This window comes from Barbatula barbatula, assembly GCF_947034865.1.
Source record: "Barbatula barbatula genome assembly, chromosome: 18".
Lineage (NCBI taxonomy): Eukaryota > Metazoa > Chordata > Actinopteri > Cypriniformes > Nemacheilidae > Barbatula > Barbatula barbatula.
In genome coordinates this window covers 1,709,571-1,729,780 of record NC_136781.1, presented here as the reverse complement: position 1 = coordinate 1,729,780, position 20,210 = coordinate 1,709,571, and the positions used below count along the sequence as shown (strand labels likewise).

At 41.0% G+C, this 20,210-nt stretch overlaps 2 protein-coding genes across 6 annotated transcripts; both read left to right on the top strand.

The window, feature by feature from the left end:
• The first annotated feature begins 975 nt into the window (after positions 1-975).
• On the top strand, positions 976-6,500 carry LOC306907659 (eukaryotic peptide chain release factor subunit 1-like). Of its 3 annotated transcripts, XM_079479939.1 has the most exons (13): positions 976-1,046; positions 1,136-1,237; positions 1,336-1,415; positions 1,775-1,868; positions 3,038-3,213; positions 3,433-3,572; positions 3,684-3,822; positions 4,119-4,309; positions 4,444-4,573; positions 4,850-5,023; positions 5,295-5,359; positions 5,678-5,825; positions 5,962-6,500. In XM_079479939.1, exons 2-13 carry the CDS (start codon positions 1,170-1,172, stop codon positions 6,039-6,041), a joined length of 1,485 nt encoding a protein of 494 aa, XP_079336065.1. In that variant the 5' UTR covers positions 976-1,046; positions 1,136-1,169; the 3' UTR covers positions 6,042-6,500. The 3 variants fall into 3 exon arrangements, with proteins under 3 accessions (XP_079336065.1, XP_079336064.1, XP_079336066.1); XM_079479938.1 differs by having other exon boundaries at positions 976-1,237; XM_079479940.1 differs by lacking the exons at positions 976-1,046; positions 1,136-1,237; positions 1,775-1,868 and having other exon boundaries at positions 1,341-1,415.
• A 1,054-nt stretch (positions 6,501-7,554) lies between these two features.
• Positions 7,555-17,078, top strand: fbxw11a (F-box and WD repeat domain containing 11a). 3 transcript variants are annotated; one of them, XM_079479204.1, is made up of 14 exons: positions 7,555-7,721; positions 9,168-9,272; positions 10,534-10,602; positions 11,533-11,755; positions 12,124-12,310; positions 12,642-12,732; positions 12,817-12,954; positions 13,258-13,376; positions 14,146-14,395; positions 14,478-14,596; positions 14,958-15,068; positions 15,151-15,229; positions 15,971-16,135; positions 16,220-17,078. In XM_079479204.1, exons 1-13 carry the CDS (start codon positions 7,683-7,685, stop codon positions 16,130-16,132), a joined length of 1,692 nt encoding a protein of 563 aa, XP_079335330.1. In that variant the 5' UTR covers positions 7,555-7,682; the 3' UTR covers positions 16,133-16,135; positions 16,220-17,078. The 3 variants fall into 3 exon arrangements, with proteins under 3 accessions (XP_079335330.1, XP_079335331.1, XP_079335332.1); XM_079479206.1 differs by lacking the exon at positions 9,168-9,272 and having other exon boundaries at positions 7,617-7,721; positions 11,533-11,646; positions 11,731-11,755; XM_079479205.1 differs by lacking the exon at positions 9,168-9,272.
• The last annotated feature ends 3,132 nt before the right edge of the window (positions 17,079-20,210 follow it).

Genomic DNA, 20,210 nt, shown 5'->3' with positions numbered 1-20,210 from the left:
GTTTATTGGCCTGCGAGAAGAGAAGCACAGAGAGAGCATCAACCATCACATCTCTTATATGTTTCTCTTATATGTAGCTTTCATTTATATGAACTTCTTTTGTTATTTAAATTTCTGGTGTTTTTTATCTTTGTTCATACCACATTTTTATGCATGTTTCAAGTCTCACTATTTTCATCACTGCATTACAAAAATATATAACACTTTTCAAGTATGTGCAATGTAAATGCTTTAACATGACATAACAAACTTAAAATCCTTAATAAATGATAAACATATTCAATTGAACAATGTTGTAACATCACATTTTTTGGTTGGTGGTCTTATTTTTCAGATTTGTGATTGGACAAATTGTATAACCCATTTCTATACTTTATACAATGCCACCAAAACTGTAGCCCCCTGGATCCATCTTGGGCCCACTCTTGAGGACACGGCCCCCCATTTTGAGAACGGCTGCTTTAAACATATGATCTCTCGTGAAGCAGCCCCGATGGTTTAAGGGATACCATGAAAAATACAGAAATATACAACCAGCTGTTCATCTTTGTATTTAAAATTGACCAAAACAGGCTCGTCGTCAAAGCATCGACTGTGGAGAAAGTCAAGTCATGTTTGCTCTCACATATTGAGCGATGGCGCCCTCTCACGGTGACAGCGAGATATACAGGCGCCTAGATAAATAGAAATGTTTTTTTTCTATGCACCTTGGTATACTTTCAAAAACTCCGTGTAAATATTACGATACGTGATTGTTGATTTACAATTCATTAAATAATGTACATGCCAGAAAAGTCACTGCATTGGGTCAGCAACGTCAAACCTAAAGACAACTTCATTTCCCAGCATCCCCTGTGCGCATTTCGACTTCCGTTCCAGCCACATAGTTTACATTGATCCTATCCGACCAATCGAAAGATAATTGTTGCAATTTCAATTCAGTGAGTATTTATGTTCGTCAGTGTCATTGTCCGTGATGCATAATGCTGAAGTGGATCTTGAACTTTTCCCAGCGCTGGGAGCACCGACCAATCAAAGACGACGTGGTTACGTAATCGCTTAAACGTTCCTCAGCGCAGGGTAGGTCGAATCAATAAAGTTGCTTTAAAAAATATATTTCAATGCGTTTTTTTAGGATTGTTGAACATAAACAAAGAAATGCTTTCAAAATGCGACTGAATGGGATATTTCCATTCCTTCTGTGGACCACCGAGCGCCGCCTGCAGGAACTGAATCGGTACGTCTCACAGGAAACAGAACAATCGGCCTTCGACCGTTGCTATGCGGGTAACTAGGAAGTGAAAGCGAAGCTCCTCCTCCCACGTGTATCCGCAGGAACCGGCGGCGGCGTGACGCGGGTGGAACATACAGAGACAGACCGACCGACACCGGACGACCGGAGCACCGAGAGAGAGGTATTTATTATGGCGCGGTGCGGTATTTGGGGTATTAAAGAGGATCCGCTCGACGTTCGCTGCAATATCGTGGTATTATACACGTGCATGTAGCATAGTGTTCACACGGTATAGCCCAATATAACAGTCGCATCGGAGAATATCCGGGTATGTGTCCGTAGTATTACCATAGTAGTTTGAATACTTTCTGTGTTAGTGAGGAAATAAAGGGAAACGTGGGGCACCGATCACATGCGTGTTCACTAAGGGCTGGCGTGAACGCGCTTGTCGGGCCGGAGACACCGACGCCCGGTGGAACGGACACGCAGACGGTTTCCGGTCTGTGCCGGTGTTAACGGCACTATTCTCTACTGTTTCAGGGCTGAATATGGCGGATGATCCATGCGCGGCAGACAGAAATGTGGAGATCTGGAAGATCAAGAAACTTATCCGGAGCCTGGAAGCGGCGAGAGGGTACGAGCGTGTCTGCGTCTGCGTACGGGTTTGGTTATATCACAAAGGATTAAATATAGTGAAAAAAAGTGACTCTCGGATCACGTTTAACTGAATTCGAGGCCTCGGGTTTGTGTGAGGGAGGGTTTAGCAGTAGGGGGAGGGAATTCACAAAAGCCAAAGCCTGCTATGAAAACAATGGAAGTTAAACCCGTGCGTGTCAGCTTGTGTGCATCTAGTAGTAAATCATTTGGGGATCCAAATGAGTTTAGAGGCCAAAACTAAACAAATGTGCGTTTAAATATCAAACCAAAATTGCATGAATATTAGCATGTGGGAAAACATCATTTAAAGTATTTAAAACAGAAAAAGCATGTCATTCACCGGTCTGACATAAACGACATGCATTACGCTGGGCATTGTAGTTTTCACACATGAACATGTGATATACTGTCGTACTGTAGAGGTTCAAAGCGTTTTGAATTTCTTTACTTTTCTATTTGAGTTTAGCAGTATTTATCCCATGTTCTTATATTCACGTGTTTCGTGCTTGTTTTCCTTACTTAATGTGCACATCACAGTAACTTTTAGGAGCAAAATGACTGTTTGTGTTGCACACGGTTGATCAGGCGCGTAGATCCCCAAAACACAAGGCCAAAAGGACAAGTAAACGTTTTGCACTTTTCACTGGTTTCTATGGCCTCTGATGTAATATTAAATAAATATTTTTTGAGGAGATCTTGACTCATTTACCAACATTACGGTTGAGTCACATCAGAGGTCAAACTCTTGTTCCTGGTGTGTGTGTAAATAAACACAAGCACTGTTCTGTTCTCTTTCTGTTTTGGCACCAGCATGACCCCGATTTGAGTTTAGTGCAGGTGGGATAAACAGTGTGTGTTTCATGCTAAACAGAGAAACACTAATGTATTTGTTAAAACTCATTTTGTGAGTTCTACGTAAACATCCGGTCTGAAAGTGAATTGGATCTGATGGGTTCCATTACAAAAAAAAAGTCACAGATTCGTTGTTTTTAGCTCCGTGTTCTGTACAGGTTACACAACAACATCAAGTTGTGTTCTCGGTTTAATGTCTTCATATTAGTTACACACGGTACCGGTGGTCATAAATGTGATCATCCTATTTTACTCAAATAATTATTGTCAGCTTACTCTCTCTTTCTCTCTCAGTAATGGGACCAGCATGATCTCTCTCATCATTCCTCCTAAAGATCAGATCTCCAGGGTGGCAAAGATGTTGGCGGATGAGTTTGGTACAGCGTCTAACATCAAGAGTCGAGTGAACAGACTGTCGGTTCTGGGAGCGATTACTTCTGTACAGCAGAGACTAAAGCTCTATAATAAAGGTGTGTGTGTCTCTCTCTCTCGTTTATTGTGTTTACACATCACTGACTGTTTTCTTTTATCGACGGCATAAGAAAAGGTTTGATAGATGGACTCAAACTTTGACTTTGTGTTGAGCCCAAACACAATAAATAAATTGCACACCACATTTAGGAAATTAAGTGATGACAAACCAGTGAAGTGTTGCAAATTGAGCAACTTGTTTGAATTGTTTCTTGCAGTTCCGCATAATGGTCTTGTGGTGTACTGCGGCACCATAGTAACAGACGAAGGGAAAGAAAAGAAGGTCAACATCGATTTTGAGCCGTTCAAACCCATCAACACATCTCTGTATCTGTGTGACAACAAGTTCCACACTGAGGTGAAAACCCCAATCCACATGAAGTGTTTCATAACATAAACAGTGAATTAAACGCAAAAATCTTGCTCTCTATCGCTATGTCACTTTCTTTTTCGCTCGCTCTCTCTTTAGGCCCTCACTGCGTTATTATCGGATGACAGTAAGTTTGGATTTATAGTTATTGATGGTAGCGGAGCTCTATTTGGAACCCTGCAAGGCAACACCAGAGAAGTGATGCACAAGTTTACCGTGGACCTGCCCAAAAAACACGGTACACACACGCTGCGTTTCCAAAATTCACAATAAAGTGTTTAATGTCCTTTATTTTCTCGATCCGTCCTTGTCTTGTGACTTGCAGATATTAGAGAGTTTTAAGAGCATCTGACCTTTCTAAACTTCAGTAACAAAACGAACTCCATTTACAAATTGTCAAATCATTTTTCGTAAAAATGTACATAGGCAAACACTGCTGTTTATAACATTGCCTAGGTGCATATCATTGAAAATCCTCAGATATTCCTAGTGCATTGATGTAGAGGCGCTGATTTTGCGTTGGCTGTTTGTCAGGGAGAGGAGGTCAGTCTGCACTGCGTTTCGCTCGGTTGCGGATGGAGAAAAGACACAATTACGTGCGGAAGGTCGCAGAGACGGCACTCCAGTTCTTCGTGTCCAATGACAAGGTGAACGTGGCCGGACTGGTGCTGGCCGGATCGGCAGACTTCAAAACAGAGCTCAGCCAATCGGACATGTTTGATCAGGTAAGAAAAGAAACTCTCATTGGCTGTGGCTGAATCATTGTTTGTCTGAGATTGATGAATTCAATTTGTAGTCTCACTGTAATTGGCTGAAATTTGTCATTAACTTCGTTGTTGTTGTGTCTGATTGGTCGCAGAGGTTACAGGCAAAAGTGCTGAGGCTGGTGGACATCTCGTACGGGGGTGAAAACGGCTTCAATCAGGCCATTGAGCTTTCTGCTGAGGTTCTGTTGAATGTCAAGTTCATCCAAGAGAAAAAATTAATAGGTACATTTTATTCTCACTACACCATCTCATTAAATCGCTGAAAAGGGCACATGTCAGTTCACTGTTAGAAAACGATTTTAAACGGCTTAAATTTGTGAATTTACATCTTTGCACGGACTGCACAATGATGTGGCATCTTTGAAATCTCCATGTAGTTTGTGTTACTTCCTAGAGTGTTGTGTGATCCATTCTGACTAATTTGTTCAAAGTCTTTTCAAATTTGTTAATAGGGTTTCATTAAGTTTCATCTGAACTCATGAATATACATTTTCTCAGGCAGATATTTCGATGAGATCAGTCAAGACACAGGGAAGTATTGTTTCGGAGTAGAGGACACGCTCAAAGGGCTGGAGATGGGCTCTGTCGAGATTCTCATCGTCTATGAAAACTTGGAGACGATGAGATACGTGCTGAGGATCCATGGAGCAGAAAGCATCGACTCTGAGAACGGTACACACACACACACTGATGGATGAGACCGAAGAGAATGTTACACACATATATTTTTATCACACACACTATCTCATATTGCAGTCATCTGTCAGGTCCTGCACAACCGATTTGATTTTAAACGTCTTCGCATGTCTGTAACTATACTTCACAAATGTACTTTTTATTTTGGTGAACTGTTCCTTAAGACATTTTTTAAGGGTGATTAAAAATGAAATGATATTGAACGGAAGTGTGTTTACTAGTGTCTCTCTATGATTATGCGTTTCAGATGAGAAAGTCATTTATCTGACCCCTGAACAAGAAAAGGACAAATCTCATTTCATAGACAAAGAGGTGTGTTTGTGTGTGAAAGGTCATCTGTTGTGTCACGCCGCTTCCACCTGTCCACATAGGACGGTTATGACAACAAACTGTCCTGCTGAAATAAACAACATTAAGAGTTACCAACATTATGTCATTTGCTTTGTTATATGTTAGATCCATCTTAAAAGCATTGAAGGCAAACTATTTTATTCATACACATTTTATTCAGAGCCTGGGCTCGTGCTGTATAAAAACCAAACATTCATTGTTGTTGCGTTTTTACCCCTGCCGATCTCAGTCCGCGTGTCCGTTTTCTGATAATAAAAGTTGTTTTTTTATGTGTGTTAGACGGGGCAGGAGCACGAGCTCATCGAGTCCATGCCTCTCCTGGAGTGGTTTGCCAATTTCTATAAGAAGTTCGGAGCAACTCTGGAGATTGTGACAGATAAAAGTCAAGAGGGCTCACAGTTCGTCAAGGGCTTTGGAGGAATCGGGGGTAAGCTCGCACTTCTTCCACATGTGGTTCATAAACAAAACTGACTCGCTCACGACATCATTAAGTATTATTGGTGATAACAGTCATAATTGAACCACACGTCGATCTGATTATTGTGCAACTTTGTCACTTTCAGGTATTTTGCGCTACCGTGTGGACTTTCAGGGCATGGATTATCAGGGCGATGAAGAGTTTTTTGATTTGGATGACTACTAGGTAGTCGGGACAGAGAAATCAGTGAAGATTCAAGGAAATATGGAAAGACGAGTCGTTCCTTCTTGCCCAGAGAGAGAAAGAGTGCGTGTTTAAGTGGAGCCCAGTTACTCACACAGTTTCAGAAGAAAAGTGACTTGTCTGTTAATTAAGTGAACGACAGAGATGTTAATGATTAATGAATAGGATTGGATTAGAACTCAGCCTCTTTTTGTTTATTCTCCTCCCCGCTTCGAAACCAAGTCACAGAATGTGTTCTGGAAGTACCCTTGCCTGTCTTTGGACTGGCTTCTTTTGAAAGAAGTCATTTTTTCTGTTCATGTCCACCCTAAATTCATTCCTACTTTTTCTTTTTTATCAGCAATTTCTGCTGTTGTATTTTATGACGGTGTGGGATTTTTTATAAGGGTTTCTTTAACGAATGGGGGAGAAACAACAATAAATTTGAAATTGCTTAAACCAGCTGCATGTGTTCTCTCTACTGACTGTGTATGTATGCATTTGACATTCATATTTATTCTTGGTATATATTTATATCAGTATGCATGTTCTCTGGGTCTATTTAAGACTTGTTGCACTCTGAACTTATCAAGAAATGGTTGTTGTTTCATATTAATTGAACAATACTCCAAAGTATCTATCTTATCTCATTGCCACAGTTATTGTGTATGCAATATAAAGTGCTATCTTATTCAGGCTGGATAACGGGCGAAATAAATCGACTCGCTCACACTTTATTTTACTCGGTTTGTCCTCGTTCTTGAAAGAAATCAAACTGAGATGATACAAATGTTTGAACGCAAGCGGTGATTATGAAACAAACGTGTAGCCCAGATTTCAAATGAAAGCTTTGCATGCTTTATAACTAAGAAAAAAAACTATTTGACAACATTTGTTCATGCAGTTTGGCTTTCTATAAAGTGAAACGTTATAGTAAAATATGGGTTATGATTTTATTTCAACATATGAACCGTAGGCCCTGCATCTATCAGAATAAATTAGCTTTATTTACTAGTTTTCAAGAGAAGATCATTCAAATGATTGTATGTGTGGAGACCCAACAACAGATCCAGCCAACCAAAGTCAATTAACTGCGGATGGGACCGCCCCCTCACACACGCACCCGCCCTGGAAAGACACGTGACACAGGAAATGAACATTTCTGCTCCCAGCTTCTCTAGCTAAATAAAAGTCCTACAGCTGTTGTGAACTTTAAAAATACAGATGTAGAATTATCATTTGGTTTTGACTCTAGAGATTTTGGAAGTAGAGGAAAAGAAAATATGCAATAAATACATTGTACAAATGAGCATTTGTTTGACAGTTTGCAGTGTCCAAGAGCTTTGTCATTTCAACGGACTTTAATTATTATCCTATCCATTTCTCTATTCAAAATGATCTAATAAATGTCATATTTGTGTATATTATATTTTATGACGTGCTGGTGGTTTTAGAGATCCGGTTGAAGACAATTATCACAATGCAGTACATAAAGAACCCAGCAGGTGGAGGTAACGGTCGTAGAGTGGGACTTTTATTTTGACGGTCTGTCTATTTTGTTCGTGGTTTGTCGTATCTGGATTCGCTTGGGTTCGCGGACGGGTTTCCATTTTCACGGTTGGACGCGAACAGAACAATAATAATATGGACCCGGACATGGAGGACAAAACCCTTGAGCTGATGGTACGTGCGAACACCACACTAACCCGAATAAGTGGCGATTATATTGATTCCAGTATACTGGACGTTACGGCGAGGAACAAAACACAGACATGGGACCCGATCGATATGAATCTGATGCTGCAATAAGAGTGCGCTGCAGTGACGTGACTAACGTTTAACGCGCTCTCAGATCAGGGTTTGATGTGCCTATAAAAGTCACGAAAACGTCCGAGCGCTCACTGCGGCACCGCTGCGCCATTGCGCGCTTCGTCACAATAAGCGATTTATATATCACACACACTCTATATGAGCTTCATAACTCAAAACATATGTGTATATAAAACGCATTTTGTATGTTTCCGATGTGGTCTGTATGCTTGTCGTACATCACATACTTTTTACGTGCACCGCATACAACGTGCTTTATATGTCTTAGTGTATTGTGTCGTTGTTTATCAAAGCTTTCGAAAGCTAAATGAAATAAAAAGTAGCTTATGTTTACAAGATGCACATTCACTAATGCTGTTCTGAATGTGATTGTCGAATGTACCCTTCGAACACGTGTTTAAGAGAGTTTCTGAATTGTGACTTCGAGATCTGAACCTGCTGTGAAGTGACCTTGTGAAATTGCTGATTTCTGTACATTTACATTTCGTCGTTTAGCAGACGCCTTTACAACATAACCTTCAATAACTTTTTTCTGTTAAACGAAAAGTAAATTCAGTAAATAATTCAATAATATAATTCAGCTCCTTACCCCAATAATATTTTTCAAGGAAAGATTGTATGCATTAAGTAATATACATTTACATTTAGTCATTTCGCAGACGCTTTTATCCAAAGCCACTTACAAAGAGTTTGGGGAGCAATAAGATATATGCCATAAAAGAGCAACTATACAAAGTTACCAGTTTCAACAAAAGCCAGAACAATACCTGTTGAGAGAAGAGGGAGGGTTAGATGAATAATATGCAAATATACTTGAGTGTATTCTAGATTTACATTTCTCATCACATCTGCATGTGTGTTTGGATATGTCGTGTTTGTCAGTTTTTGTGAGAAATCAAAGCACATAACTACACTAAACTTGTTTTAATGGTGTGTGGAAAAGGTGGCGGCCTGATTGGCCACTCCTATTTCTGTGCTCCGCCCACTTATTGTTTTGTTTTTGTTCTGTATCTTGTGTGTGTGTGTGTGTGTGCTGTTTCTCTGTTGCTCTAATAGTGTTTTTTTTATCCCTCACTGACTCTTTATCCTCTTGTTTATACTCATGTTTATCTCCGTCACATCACTCTTATCATTTATTATTTGTGTGCTTGCTGCTCTCTCCCTCTCTCTCGCTTTCTCTTTCCACTTCTGTTTTTTGCCTTCTGTACTTTGCTTTGTTATTTTGACATTCTCCTTGTCTTTCTCTCTTGCTTATTCTTGTTGTTATCACATCTTCTGCTCTCTCTATCTCTCACACAGTGTTCTTTGCCTCGTTCTGTCTGGCTGGGTTGTTCCTCGGTGGCCGAGAGTCTGTGTGCTCTTAGATGCCTGCAGAGCCTCCCCGCCTCCCGGGTCCACAACCAGGTTCTGCTCTCCTCTTCAGTACCTCCTCTCTGTTTCTGTCTGCTCCTCACTGCGCACCTCCTCATTCCTCCTCTCCACTGCTCTTTACCCCTCTGTTCCTCCCCTCTTGGTGGCGCTCTTCTTCTCCTCTCCAGCCCGCTGTGCTTCACACTGGTCCTCACCGCCCCTCTGTCTTGTCAGATGTTGTGTGCGTGGTTTGTTGGCTTCTGAACTCTGATTTGTGGTTGACCGATTGTCAACACCGATACATTTGTATGTTTACGTGACTTTAAATGAGTAGATTTCCTTTCACAACGTTTTCAGGGGTTTTCCTATATATTTTTTTTTTCTTTATATATTATGTATATATAAAATATAAAATAGTTGCTTATATTTGTTTAGGAGTGTCGGTGTCTTTTAATTTCATTAAACAAAAGTAATTATAAAGTCATCTGGATATATTGACATTTTATGTGGTCGATCACTGTCTCCCACATCATCAGTCTGTGCACTTATGTCCCTGCAGGAGAGAGAGCGGAAGAGAGAGAGAGAGAGAGAGAGGAAATGACTTTACACAGATAAAGTCTTTGATTTTCGATCTGATGTATGTGTTTCCTCTCAACTGTAAAGCTCTCTCGCTCTCTCTCTCTCTCTCTCTCTCCAGTTTCTGGGTGTGTACAATATTAAAGCGGTTCCAGATAAACAATGATGCTGAACCGCTCCGTCACACAGCTAATATTACAACAACATCATCATATCTTGGTGCAAACAAACAGAAGACCAATGTTTCTCGCATACTGATCCGAATCAAAGCAAACTCCTCGGTGGTGATTTTAGACGATCTTACTCTCCATGGTCTCTCTGCTGGAAAGCTTCTCCATAGATATCTATGAGTATCTCCACTAAAAGCCTAAGTACCGCGGGTCTTTATTATATATATTATAAATTATTAACGCAGGTCCTAGCTCCGCCTGACTTTTATCCTTAAAATCCACAGACCGTATGGAGCAGACGGATGAGTCAGAGTTTGTTCTCACCGTTACCTCCATGAGCGATCGCTTTTAGTTGTCACTTGTGTGAGATCTGTTTCACTTTAGAGATCACTGATCAGCAGGGATTGTTTTTGGAGAAGGGATTTCTGTTGTTTGCATGTTTAAATGCTCCTTAAATGGTTTCCCCAGAATGCATCATTTTAATGCACCAATGGCCTCTGCCCTGTGTCTTACCTGTCCCCTGTACTCTCTCTCTCTCTCTCTCTCTTTGTCCCTCTTTCTGTTTGTAGAACATGACAGCGATGGAGTCACAAATAAACACAGATGAAGTCCCGCAGAAGAAGACATCAGTATATAAGGTGTGTGTAAACTCTTAAAAAAACTCGATCAACACATTTCCTAAATACTCATTTTAAACAAGGTTTGATATTAAAGCCAAATTTCTTACAAAAAATGACCAAAAAACGTTCTACAATAATTACTCATTACTGTAACCATTAAAAAAGTCAATCTCATAGCATGTTTAGCTAAAACAAACGAAGCCATGATGCCCAAGCAAGTTTTTATTAATCATACACAACATACATTTCATTTATAATGAATCGATTTATTACAATTGAATACATATAAAGTAATTAGTTAACTTCTTTGAAGAGTACTAGTAGATGTGCTTTACATCAAATCAAACTTAACGTTAATATATTTGTGTGTGTTTAAACGGTCGTTTGAAATGTTAAGGAAAGTGAAAATATCACAATGACACTTCTTTGTCTCCATTTCTATTAGACATGAATATTCTGTCAATCATTTTTTGAGAACCTCTAGTAAAACATCCAATTGTTTTTTTCAGAATATTTACATTTTACTCTGTTTAAATGTCAACATATAATGCACTCAGACAAATCGGGACGTGTTACGGTTATGAGAATTTCAGCAGAAAAAGCAATAAAATGCATATATATTTTATTCCTGTAAAAATGTCATGATGATTTTTTGCGTTCTCAAACTGTATGTTTTATAAGTCAAATCTTTACTGCCACAATGTTTCAGTGGTTTCAATGTTTTGAGGTTTTGCTTTTCAAAATGTTTTTTTGGGTCAGACATGTTTTTACTGTAGAGGAGCAGAAAAACGTCGGCTAATGATATATTTTACACATAATTAAAATTATTATTAAATATATTATATGATTATGATTTCTTATTAATAGTGGCTAATGTTGTGCAACATTGGAAGCCAAACAGTGCCTCAGTTTAGAGATTTATTGGAGTCACCCGTGCTGTTGTTTCAGTTAGGGAACGGTGCGGTGGTGGCGGCTTCGAGGAAGAGGTTATCTCAAGGGAACTTCGAGAAGGAGAAAGAGCTGTGCATCCAGCTGTTCGATCAGTGGTCAGAATATGATCAGGTGGAGTTTGTGGAACGTCTGATCTCACGAATGTGCCATTACCAACACGGCCATATAAATTCATACCTTAAACCTATGTTACAGAGAGACTTCATCACAGCGCTGCCAGGTATCTAACACACACACACACCTCAACCTTACCACAACCCACATTAAAGAATACCGTCGTATACTTTAGTATCTGCTTCACTTTAATGTATACTACAGTGTACATTATTGATAAACTATAGTAAATACTCTATTATCTGTAATATTTACAATGAGAAACGCTACGAGATCTAGGAAGTATATCACAGTTTACTATAGCAAATTTTTAGTGTACTGCAGAATAAGTACTACACTTCGATGTGCACTTGCTGATGTATGCATGCATTAAAAGAGTCTAAAACTAAACCGACAGTTTGCTGCATTTGATACCACAGTAATAAAGTGGGGTACTTTCTAAATCTGACACCCTTCATCTCTCTCCCTCTCCAGCTCAGGGTCTGGATCACATAGCCGAAAACATCTTGTCGTTCCTGGACGCTCGTTCACTATGCTCCGCTGAGCTGGTCAGTAGAGAATGGCAGAGGGTCATCTCAGACGGGATGCTGTGGAAGAAACTCATCGAGAGGATGGTCCGCACAGACCCCCTGTGGAAAGGCCTGTCAGAGCGACATCAGTGGTGAGAGCACGCACACTCATTTTTGTCATTACACGGAACGATGTGTATTTGTTGGAAAATGTCCTCAAATAAACGTAACTGACTGTTGAATGTACAGCTGTCGTGTGCGTCACTGTTCCAGTGGTTTGCTGTCACGTATAAACTCTTGAGTACGTAGGGTGATGTTGAATATCGAAATATAAATCGGGCGGACACTGGATTAGTTCACGTCCCAAATACCAAATAAATCCTAACCATCTGATTGAGTTCCGGTTTTAATCTCACCTTTCTAAGTGTTTTGTGAGGTTTTGATGTATATCTGCTATACTCGGTTTTCATTGTTCGTCCACAGGGAGAAATATTTGTTTAAAAACCGAACGAACGAAGTCCCGCCCAATTCATACTACCATTCACTCTATCCCAAAATTATACAGGACATTGAGGTGAGATTCTACCCATTCATTCATCAGGTTACTCTCGCTTCATCCTGTCAGTCGTTTGCTCTTTTTCTTCTTCCGTCTCTTCAGACGATCGAAGCGAACTGGCGTTGTGGACGTCACAATCTTCAGAGGATTCAGTGCCGGTCAGAGAACAGTAAAGGAGTTTACTGCCTCCAGTATGATGATGACAAGATTATCAGCGGCCTGCGAGACAACTCCATCAAAGTAACTGTCTGTCTGTCTGTTCGTCTTCTTTTCTTTCTCTCTTCCTGTTTGTCTGTCTTACTTTCGGTCTCTGTCTGTCTGTCTTCTTTGTCTGACATATTGTCTGTCTGTTGGTTATCTGTCTCTCTCTCTGCCCATCTGCTTCTCTTTCTGTCTGTTTGCCTTTGTGTAATAACTCTGTCTATATGTAAGTTATCTACCTGTCTCTGTGTGTCGGTCTACCTCGCTGTCTGTTTGCCTGTTTTGATATCTGTCTGTCTATCTTTCTCTCACTATCTGACCTTGTCTTCATGTCTTCCTCAGATCTGGGATAAGCAGACTCTGGAGTGTTTAAAGGTTCTGACAGGTCACACCGGATCAGTTCTGTGTCTGCAGTACGACGAAAGAGTCATAGTGACGGGCTCCTCAGATTCTACTATCAGGTACACACACACACCAGACGTTCTGTCTGGTTTATTCTGTAAACCTGGAGCGTCTGTATGTGTGTCATGTGGATATTCATTTGACTTTAGTTCAAAAACAAAACCGTCCGCACACTCAGCATATCTCCAGCTGTAGAGTCTCCATGGAAACACTGTTCAAAGATCCAGCTAGCATCAGTCACCTTCTCCGGTGTCTGTGTGTGTTTCTCTCTCGCTCACCTGTGAGAGATCAGATGTTTCAGAAGAGTTCAGGGTTCTGAAGGCACATTAATCACATCTGCATCACTCACAGTGTTAAGTGCAGACTGCCCGCCGGAGCAGGAAGAAAGCTTTCTAATGTGATGATGTTTAAAGCGCATAAACACATCAGCCCGCTATGTTGAGCTTGTGCAGGAACTCGTTGAACTGATCTTTCCTTTACAGCGTCCATATGTTTCACATGAGGCCGTTTTAACACCATATGTTGCATTGATAATAATAATATACAGCAGTATGTGTCACACAAACAACAGATGCTTTTCACAGCACAAAAATATAGAAATACATTTTTACTCATCTGGAGCTGCTGCTAAATGCTCTTAATACTTCCAAGAACGCGCTTAAAAGGCTCACTTTGAACATTTTGAATGTCATTGGCAAAATAAATAAATGTGGGAAGTATAATAATACAAAAATAGTTTAAATAAAGGCAAAATAAAAGTTGCTCACATGAACCGAAACTAAACCAAACGTGACATACTTTTTCTCTGGGTCTCGCTCTGTGTTTCAGGGTTTGGGATGTTTCTTCTGGTGAGGTTCTCAACACGCTGATCCATCACAACGAGGCGGTTCTGCACCTGCGCTTCTGTAACGGGCTAATGGTCACGTGTTCTAAAGATCGATCCATTGCAGTGTGGGACATGGCGTCTGCCACAGACATCAGCCTGCGCCGGGTGCTCGTGGGTCACCGCGCCGCTGTGAACGTGGTGGACTTTGACGACAAATACATCGTGTCTGCGTCCGGAGACAGAACCATTAAAGTGAGAGAGGGGCGGGAGTGCGCGCTGGGTTTTTTTATAGCTGTCGAAGTTGTAGGTAAAGAGGCCGTGTGTGCATTTGCAGGTCTGGAGCACAAGCACGTGTGAGTTTGTACGGACTCTTAACGGTCACAAGCGTGGCATCGCCTGCCTTCAGTACCGGGACAGACTGGTTGTCAGTGGATCCTCAGACAACACTATCAGGTGAAAGAGACATCATATCCATGTAGAGGTCTGCACAGGTCATTCGATTAGCAGGAAATACATGCATTAATAATGTTTGATGCACTTTGGGTAAGAGCGTTTGCTAAATGAATCGATGTTAAAGTACTTCGTTTTATTGGATTGCTTTTGCTTTGTGTTTGGAAGTAGATAAAGATGGACATGATTATGACTGACATGAGTGCCAAACGGATTTATAAAATGACCAGAGTTAGAGAAAACGCGAGCATCTCAATACACTTTCACATGTAAATAACATAATGCGGTTCTGCCCAGTCACACTCTGTGTGCTTGAGATGTTTTTAGTTTGAACCTGACTTGTTTCTGTCTTGTCTGTGTGTAGGTTGTGGGACATTGAGTGCGGCGCTTGTCTGCGTGTTTTGGAGGGTCATGAGGAGCTGGTCCGCTGCATCCGATTCGACAACAAGAGGATTGTGAGCGGAGCATATGATGGGTACATAGACAAACACACACGCATTCATCTGACAACGTGTTTAACATCTCGCACCCAAACATGACATTGCCTCTCTCTGCAGGAAAATTAAAGTTTGGGATTTGCAGGCCGCTCTGGATCCACGAGCCCCTGCCAGTACACTGTGTTTGCGCACACTTGTGGTGAGATCGTGCAATATGTGTTGTGTCTGTTTTTTATTAAACATAAATCTGATGATATGAACTGTCAATTTTACTGCAATTTCAGGGAATGCATGTTGCTTTATCATGCACTCTCTTTTGCTTAAATGCGTACATGTATTAGCAAACTGTACTTTTGTGTAAACACACTATTCTCTGAGTTAATGTAGAAACATACATTTTCCTAGAGCTGCTTTGAAACTGTATTGTGAAAAGGGCCATTCAAATACACGAATTAAAGAAAATAGTTTCTCTGTTGCGACCACGAGCTGCCACATGGGGGTGCTGCAGATGTAATTGTTGTGAGCTCAATGTGTTTGAGATTATGCTACTAACCTACAGGTATTATGCTTAAAAAACTATTAGGATGTAGTGTGTCAGTATTTAACTTTTAAATATAACTTTAAAGTTAAAGCACTATTTTGAAAATTGCTTAAATTTAGGTAAATCTCCACCTGTCTATTCTAAATAAATGAATGCAACACTAAATTAATAAATAAGTGATGCTTTTTTTAAATTAAAAAATTAAAGTGTATAGTTAAAAATACATCAAAATAATGAATGATAAAAGCTGAAAGTTGCTATGGTTTAAAATATTGTATCCACTTTCCCATAACAGTTCTTACATATAGGGCATAGCATCAGCATGCACATTGTGATGTAACATGTTTATCTGTGTGTATGGCTCTTTAAAGTGTGTGTTGTCATGGTTACTTTCTGCAGGAGCATTCTGGGCGTGTTTTCCGTTTGCAGTTTGATGAGTTCCAGATTATTAGCAGTTCCCATGACGACACAATACTTATATGGGACTTCCTGAATGTTTCCACCAATGGACAGCCAGACGGACGGTCGCCCTCACGAACCTACACGTACATCTCCAGATAGCAGGTACACGCACACACGAAATGGTGTTTTGTTATTTGTTCCGTAGTAATGTTTGTCAAATAATAACTTCGACACACTCTCGTTCAGGTCCTTCTTCTTTGTGCTATTGTTTCCTGGGAGAGCTGATTGGTCGTTGGCCGTGTCCCTCAAGGAATTATATCGGATGGTCGCCGCCTCTTCTCTGACTGGCTATAAACTTTAGAAAACATGCACATACCCACATGGACTCTCATGCATTCACGCTTTGCCAAACAAAACACACACTAAAGACTCCGAAGCGCTACATGCGGGAACACTTGAGAATCTTGATACAAAGCACCGTTCTGCTTTTGCCTAGTGGGAAAATGACAAGCACAAACACACATATGCACACACACGTACACTCATGTTTTTCAGCTCGAGACAGTATCTGTATTTTATTGCTGCTCAGATAACCAGAATTATCTCATGGTGAAGCTCTACACTGTTGACTCGACAGTAATGTACGATTGATGGATGGTACACGGACAAGGGTGAGACCAGAAAGATTTTGGGACTGTTGGGAGAGAATGACACTCAATCACTTCCAGAAATGAAAGTTTGGAGAGCGCTCTTTGCCTCTCCGCCGTTCTGATGTTTTCTCAGCACACCTCTCCTTTAGGATCACGGACACGCGGGTTTATTCAGGATGGATGTGTGGACCGGAGGTCAGCATGCATGTGAGGCTCGACTGGACGCCTCTTTCCCTTCTGTCTTTGATTTTTATGATTTTTTTTATTTATCTTTATCTCTTTATTATGGTTGTTTGCCACTCAATGTCGAGTCCGTTTCTCTCCGTCTGCCTGCCTGCTCATTGAGAGTCGACTAGTTGTAAACAGAATTGTCTTGTCAGATTGTGTTGTATATTAAAAAAAGGAGTTTTTTTTAATGAAAAATATTGTGAATAAAGAACTTGATCACGTGGATGAATTGGTCGCGTGTGTGAGGCCTGCACGTTTTGTGATGTGTTTCTCAACAGTTTGAAGCCTTGACTGTCTTTTGTTGCATTGAAGGAGACTATCATTGATTTTAAATCTTGAGTTCTTTATTACAGTCAACGTAATACAGAAACACATTTGTGGATGTACAGGGAACGATTACGTTGGCTAAGCCTTGATATTACCAAGGCCTTTGACCTAAATTAAACGTGTCTGTTATTCGCAATTGATTTTTGACCCCAGTGGTGTCCATTACAGTCCTTCCTGCTTTTAAACTGGGCACAAGGTGGCGCAGGTGGTCCATATTCTCCTGTATATTGATCAGAGTTCATCCGGATCAGAACAAGCCTGAACGCTGCTGCTGGTTCAAGCTTGTGACTGATGAAATAATAAGGTGATGGCAAAGTGCCGTGGGCTGTGGATTATTCTGAAAGAGCTCCTGTCTTGTCTTGGTTTGTGTAATGATAACTCTTGAAAGCTTCTACTTCATTAAAGTGAAGCCGGTAGTGTTGGAACTTGAACATCGAGCTCATTCTCATTTATCAGAGATTTTCTCTTTCGTGTCCTTATTTAGATCCGTGCACGGGGATTTGCTTCATTTAAGCCAAAGAAACATACGTCTTGTTTTATTTATATTTAGTAACCTGCTGAAACTTATTTTTTGTTTGTATCGCATCACCAAGTTTCAGCCAACAGGTGCTTCTGCTAAATTTACAGAATCACCCATAATGCACTGCAAATCTACATTAATGTCTGCATCCATTCTGGTATGAAACCCCCACTTTTACAATTCTGCAGATGTTTATCCTTTAGCCATTTTACATGAACTCAATTTGTGTTTCCTTGGATCTGAATATTGGTATCGCTAGAACCCAGCTTATTCCTCAATTCGTAAGAGATGAAACCAGGCCTCATCCTTTATTTCATTTAATTTCAAATGTCCTGTTTAACTTTAAAACAAATCACATTGACTTTTCCTTTTCGGGTGAAAGCCCTTAAATGATCATTTTATTTGGTGATGAATGAACGTTTGTACAGTATCTCAGCCCTAAACCTCACCCTGATCTTCACCTCAGATTGACGCCCATACGTGACTATGCATATTAAGCACAAAACTGGCACGATCTGTCCGAAAGGTGAGGAGAACTGATCACTGGTACCGTATGTGAGTTTAAAGGTTTCATTTAACCTATCGGTTGGGTTTGTCTATATATGACCCAACCATGGGTTGACACACACAGTAAATTTGTGTTTTTTTTCTCTCTCTGCAAAGTTCACTCCAATAGTCAATCTCTGGCTTTGCGAGGCCCTCCTAACCCGTACCCAATCCCTCAAATCCAATTGGCCAATAGAAATGTTTTTCCATGGCCGACATGGATGTTGATCCAGGAAAATGTCCTGTTGGATAAAACACTTTCTGCTCGATGCATCTCCTGACCACCACACTCAACGCTTCAGTCCCGCACAGACACCCTGCCAACCCCCTGCATGCTCTGGGTTTATGCTCGGAAATGTCAATACGTCCTCAATGGCTTTTCCTTGGCAAAACCGCGTGTTTACATGTGTTCGGTATAAATGTAACTCTGTTCAGATCGGATTGGAAAAATGCACGACGAACCAACGAGAAACCTTTCCCTGTTAGTCGAGAAGAGCTCTCAGTGTCAGTACTAGACCGTCTTCCCCAGCATTCCCAAACAAACACTAACAAATCCCAAACGTCGGCCAGCCACGCTGCACCTGTTAGCGGTTCCTGGCGCACCAGAGTTACTCTTCACCCCATTTTAAACAATTCGTCTGGCTCGCCGGGTCTGGTTTTTACAGCCAGCGTTCGAATGTTTGTCTGGGAATGTTGAGTTGAGCAAACCGATTCAGACCATTTCGACCAAATACGTCTTCAGAAATGCCATGTGTCTCTGGAGAGTTTGAGTGTTATGTCTTTATGGATCGGAAAGAGTCTGCTTGTCAGAAGTCGTTTGTTTGTGGTGTCGGGGAGAGAAAGAGGAGCACTTAATGTTTAACGCCGGTCGTTGTTTTACATTGTGGGTCTGGCTGCAGTGTTTTAATGTCGTTGTGGTTTGCTGGGCTGAAGCGTGTGTGTGTGTTGAATCTGTGGTTCTTCTCTTCAGAGCAGTATGACCTGGATCCAATCTACACAGTCTGGAATTAGTGGCCTTCTAGTGAATATTTGTGGCTGCGCTTTACAATGTTTGGGTGAACCTCACGAACAAGGTCCATGTCCGATTTCACACACACGAAAAAAGAACCTAATGTATAGCCTACACACCTTTCTGGCATATGACAGACATTTCCAGAAAGTGTGATATAAGGGATGCCGTGCGTCCATCTGTAAGACGCGTGTCATAGACAGGGTGTGTATCAATATGTGTGTACATGACCTCTTGAGTGTGTGTGAGCATGACGCGTGTGTGTGAGACGGAGGGCGTGTGTTTTTCCTGTGGGTCGGTGGGATGTGTTTTTTCCCATAATTCCTGCAGGTCTCAGGTCACCCCTGTGTTCTCACGCACATATTTTGCATTCTTTCCCCCTCCAGCAGCACCAGACACCTTCCTCTGGGTTTGGCCGGCAAATCTTTCCATCGCTTCTCCTCAGAACACTCTGTTTCTCTCTGGATCCTCCATGTTTCCCGCTGACTCAGCTGGGCAGAGACTGCTGGGATTTGCAGGTTGTTGGTGACGGTAGTTTGTGTGTATGTGTGGAGTTCACTGCTTTAGTCATAACCAACAAAGTCCACATTTATTACGGTTGAAATGATATGCATTCATTTGTATTTTCTGGGCATGCGTTAATATGTAAAAGTCCTGGAAAGGCGATAATTCAACTAGATTTTCACATTTTCAGAGAAAGATTGGATGTCTCCAGCCTGTGCAAAACGATACACCCTAAAACTAGGATATTCTGTGAAGGTTTCTATGTGTTTGCTTAGGTTTTTATGGCTGTTAACTACTGTATTTATGCGTTTGGCAGATGCTTTGTATGTGCGGGTTCCAGGGAATCGAACCCACAAGCTAGTTAAGTGGTTTGTGGGGGTGCTCTGGATTTTGAAGTCGTTTTTAGCGCATTGCTATGTAGTTCCTAGGTTCTCCCAAGTGATAGGGTCCCTT